A 4,731-nucleotide genomic window follows, 5' to 3' on the forward strand; every position below is an offset into this window, starting at 1 on the left:
AAATATATATAGTCATTTACTCTATTAATTATCACTTGCAAATATAAATTATCTGAGTAAACTTACATATATTGAGATTTTATTAGGTCCCATTTTTGTTTGACTGCTGCTGAATTTGAGAAGAGGTAAGAGTGCAAATGGCAACTCAAATGATAGTACCATCTGCATTACATAAATGAGAATTTTGATACTTGGGAAATGTTGTGTCAAAAATCCTGTTCTCGCACTTATATTACTTTTGAATACTAAGATTATGAAATTTGGAAAAGAAATATCAATAGTACCGATGAGATTATGATGAGCCGTCCGGCTCCTGAGGAACCATCGATGATGGACACGATGAGACTTGGAGTGATTGCGATTGATTGAGTCATGAGATTCCTCAGCCATTTTTCATCTTCATGTTTAGAAAATCCTGCAAGGGAATTGGGAATTGGGTAAAGACAGATTACGAATATCATACATTAGTTCAATCTTTGTGTTTCCTATCAAATTACCACCTGCATGATGGCCCAGCGTATGTACCAGTTATTGTAGAGCTCTGTCCAGAGGCTAACAATGCAATGGCATAAACAGTTGAACTAGACTTTCCAAGGACATTCTGAAAAAAAAATGGAGCAGTGTTGAAATTGACACACTTCTTCTAAAAATGGTGGAAAAGTTAGTCCTTCACAAGATAGTAAAAAGGAATGAACAACGAAAGATCAGTAATAAAGATCATCATCTCTGACATGTAATAAAAAAATTATTCTTTTTGACAATCGCATATATAGTTTCAACCTAAAAACTCAGTACGAACAAAAATATGTATTTTTGTTTATATTGACAAAAATACTGCATCATTATTCTATTGATTGACAACAATTCAAGGGGAAATCTAACATGTAAGTATAGTTATATAAAGAAGCTATTGTAAAACTTACTTGAGTCAAATTGCTAACTTGGATATTGAACCTTTGAATGACTGCAATAATGTCCCTCTTTAGCACTATAGTTTCTTCAATAAAGCTACTTGTTATATATCTATTTAAATACACACTTTAAAATTTAAACAATGTTAAATAAGGTCCAATGCATTATAAATCAAAAATTATAACAAGTATGAGGTCAAAAAAGCATTGAACAACAGACATAAATCTTAAATGAGTTTCATATGCTAAAAAAACTCCATCAAGAAGCTACTACTTGATTAAAGGATAAAATTTCTAGTCTTAGTGAAAGTGCATGCTCAACTTGCAACTTTAATCAACTTATTCAAGCAATAGTGAATACAACTTGATCAAGGGCTTCATGTAATTCCCACTAGTGGGTGATTCTTAATCAACAATTATTATCTCAAAGGAGGGATCAAGGGATTCTCGGATAAATCTGTTGTAGCATTGCATAAACTAAGCTCTAATAGGTCTTGTTTCACCATCAAGTTTCTGGAAACAAAATAAAACTATTAGTGTGTTTAAGAAAACAAAGATTTCTAATCTACTTATTTGTCAAGCGCCCAAGAGGTATGAGTTTCATCAAGACTAATAATCTGTGAATAAAGTCAATAGGAGATGAAGGACTAAGATTAAGGGCACTTTCAAAGAGGAACAATTATAACGTCAAGCAGAGGGAAAAATATAGAATTAAGTATTCAAATTATACAGTAGCCCAACACAAGTGACACAATAGACTTCTTCCGAGACAACTAAGATATTAACAGACTTATTTTGCACTCATTTCTATCTTAAGAATGTTCCATTAAGAGGGAAAAAGCTAAACTAGATGCAAACTAACCTTTCCATTCGGCATTGCAAGTATTTATTCGATCCGCTCGATCTCTACGACTAGAAAAATGAGAAGGCAATCAGAAATACTCATAAGAAATCTAATACATAAAGGAGTATAAAGGAATCTGACAATGTTTACTCACATTGGAAGAATAAATTATATCATTGGATTATAGCACCAGAAAAACATGCTAATTACATCAATTTTCAATCTCTAAAGTCAACACAAGGCTGTGCTTACCAACTTGGAACCACATAGTATACAACCGCAAATACTGGGATGACTCTACACCACAATTTAACAATCCTCAACAGATGGTCAAAGATCTTGCTAGTCTTCTATGTATGCATTAGGGGGCAAGTTACACACATCTATATTGAGACCTTGTTCTAAGACAGCACAAAAGTGCCCATGAACGTAGGTTAGGCAACTATGTTTAGGGTTTTGAGACATGGCCAAGTTTTGCAATAGGTCATGGTTTCCATCATTGAAACCTGCACCTTGTGTCCTAATATTTAGTGCCTCATGCAATCTTTTTTATTAGGGAAGATAGGTTAGACAATATTACACGTTGAGCTACTAACACAAAGTTGATAAAAGAAACAACAATCTAAATTTTCTAGCCAGAGATATCCAAGATATATCATTATACGCTTGATTCATGATCACATACCCAACCACATGAAGTATGATTTCCATCTTTCAGACATGTAGTTTTTGTTGTTATTGATTAAAAACTAACTTTGCTTCTATAAAAAAGTTGGTTTTTAGTCATGATCATGAAGCTGACTTATCAATGTGAGGCAAGATGAAACTAGATTCAACTCACTTTTCTGTGTTAAACTTAATCAAATGAATGCAAGTGAAGACAGGTGGAAGCTTATATCGCTACCATGTTGTAACACCTTATAAAAAAGTAGATCTTCCATTTTCAATTTAGTTAGAATGCTATACCAATGGATTTAAAAGTGAACTATTGTCCAATAAGTTAAAGAATAGCGCATATAATGATGGTTTTCAAAATCAGTGTTTCATTTAGAGAAAAACCTCAGTGCATAATAAACTTCAGAGCTAAAAAACATGAACCAATTAAATTTAAGAGTTGGTAATATAGAACTAAAGAAAATCTATGTAGCATGGTATCGAATATGGAATGCTTGAAAAGAAGGTGCCCCTGTATGCACCTTTAAATGAGCATGAGGGGATTGATGCTCCTCGCCCATTGTTCCACGTGGAAGAGTGCAGCAATCCCCTTAGTGCTTACATTTCAATCTCAAGTGAGTAGCCATTTTGAATGGAATTGCTCCAACTCAGTTAGCCAAACTCTAAGTCATTGATGAGCATAAGGGAAACTATAGAAGTTAAGGTACACCACACCCATAATCTCACATGGAATAGTGGGATTGTGCTGATTATATTGAGGAAGTGCTCTCTCCCAAATTAACAAACATTTTTGGATGGCCAGGTTTTTCCTTGCTTCAACAGCAATGCATGTTGATATTTTTCACAAGTCGCTTCACTAGAAAAGGGTTAATAACCATTCTCTAGCAACTAGATCATAGTACAACTTGGAGGAACCAGTAATAGAAAACAATATTACTCACTGACCCATTGCAGCTTCCATAGCGCTTGCGCACTTCACTCCGCCCAACTCCACGAACCTGCTCATCAGAGACAACTCGACCATCTGAAACCATGAAGTAACTAAACCACATCAATAAACAAAGATTTAAAAAAATAATAAAATGGAGCCATTGCACAAAGAAGAAAACAGAAAAGGCCAAAATAGAATTTTAGCAATAAAAACCGAGAGAAAAACCTCGAATGCTTGGAGGCGAAACCCGGACTTGACAAGCAAGGAAGCTATCTCTAAGCCGAGCTCGTCGAGCCCCATGAATCCGATGACAGTGGAAGATGCCATGATTGATCGATGAAGAGGAAGACGATGGCGGAATGAAAACACGAAGAGACAGTAGTGGAAAGTAACAGAACCGTAAGTGACTGACTACCGTCGGAGGAAAGAAAAAGGAGGCGAGGAGGAGTGGAGCAGGGTGAAAGATGCCATGGTCGATCTCTGGCGAGTCTCGTCTAGCGTCGATCATAGGTCGCTGCCTTGTTCCCCGACGTCATCCTCCGTGGTCGGATCTGTTGCACACGCTCCCATGATCTAGACCCTTGCTGTCGCCCTGCGATTGCTCTTCCCGACTGCTGCTGCTCCTGCATTGCTCCAGTGAGTGAGAGATTGTGAGGAAAGAGGGATGGAAATGCTTAGGGATCGAGAAGGTAAAGGGGGAATGCGGCGGTAAAAAATTTTGGGGAGAGGGAAAGAAAAAACGCGGCGGCAAAAATTGGCGAAGGGGGAAAACGATGAAGGAAAAAAAAAACTCCAGTATTCAACATCACTTAATAGACAACGGTTTTCAAAAACCGTTGTCGTAATCACAAAAAAAACACAAATAGACAACAGTTTTCAAAAACTGTTGTCGTAGCCTTTAAAATCCGTTGTTGTAGTCTCAAAAAAGCATAAATAGACAATGGTTTTTAAAAACTGTTGTCGTAGGCCAAAAAAACTACTAAAAGACAACGGTTTTTGTTAAAACCGTTGTTAAAAGGCAAAACAACAACGATTTGACATAAAACTGTTGTCGTTTGAGTGTTGTTGAATGAGGATTTTCTTGTAGTGCTATATCGGCGACAGGTCAGCGAGTCGACCAAAGAGCCCGAGCTGAAGACCCTGCTAGTCGCAAGCTGAACCACTAGTAAGCACCGAACATGTCGATCCCATACCATAGGGCGTTTATATATATATATATATATATATATATATATATATAAGGATTTAAAATGATTAAAATTTAAGATAATTAAATTTTATATAGAAAACTAAATAAATAATAAGTGATAATTAATATGAAAATAAATGATAGGATTTTATTGAATTTTTAGAATTTTTTCTTGATTTTA

The 4,731-nt window shown here is 35.7% G+C and overlaps 1 protein-coding gene across 15 annotated transcripts; it reads right to left on the minus strand.

The window, feature by feature from the left end:
• Nucleotides 1-68: 68 nt before the first annotated feature.
• On the minus strand, nt 69-4,084 carry LOC122035844. Of its 15 annotated transcripts, none has more exons than XR_006127263.1 (8): nt 3,587-4,084; nt 3,376-3,454; nt 2,952-3,286; nt 1,774-1,823; nt 924-1,038; nt 501-601; nt 285-415; nt 69-162 (listed from the first exon to the last, which is right to left on the minus strand). XR_006127263.1 is itself a non-coding variant. In XM_042594983.1 (7 exons), exons 1-6 carry the CDS (start codon nt 3,686-3,688, stop codon nt 406-408), a joined length of 357 nt encoding a protein of 118 aa, XP_042450917.1. In that variant the 5' UTR covers nt 3,689-4,084; the 3' UTR covers nt 69-162; nt 285-405. The 15 variants fall into 15 exon arrangements, 6 of the variants coding, with proteins under 6 accessions (XP_042450917.1, XP_042450916.1, XP_042450914.1 ...); XR_006127267.1 differs by having other exon boundaries at nt 924-964; nt 3,587-4,083; XR_006127265.1 differs by having other exon boundaries at nt 924-988; nt 3,587-4,083.
• Nucleotides 4,085-4,731: the final 647 nt, after the last annotated feature.

The sequence above is a fragment of the Zingiber officinale genome, unplaced genomic scaffold (genome assembly GCF_018446385.1).
Source record: "Zingiber officinale cultivar Zhangliang unplaced genomic scaffold, Zo_v1.1 ctg120, whole genome shotgun sequence".
NCBI lineage: Eukaryota > Viridiplantae > Streptophyta > Magnoliopsida > Zingiberales > Zingiberaceae > Zingiber > Zingiber officinale.

Bases quoted from the DNA above. Each gene is read 5' to 3' on its own strand.
- LOC122035844 (XM_042594978.1), bottom strand. From the start codon at position 3,869: ATGATCGACGCTAGACGAGACTCGCCAGAGATCGACCATGGCATCTTT. The intron at 3,455-3,586 runs GTTTTTCTCTCG...TCATGGTTTCAG, and splicing joins TTCGCCTCCAAGCATTCGAG to ATGGTCGAGTTGTCTCTGAT. The intron at 602-923 runs GTAAGTTTTACA...TTTTTTTTTCAG, and splicing joins AAGTTAGCAATTTGACTCAA to AATGTCCTTGGAAAGTCTAG.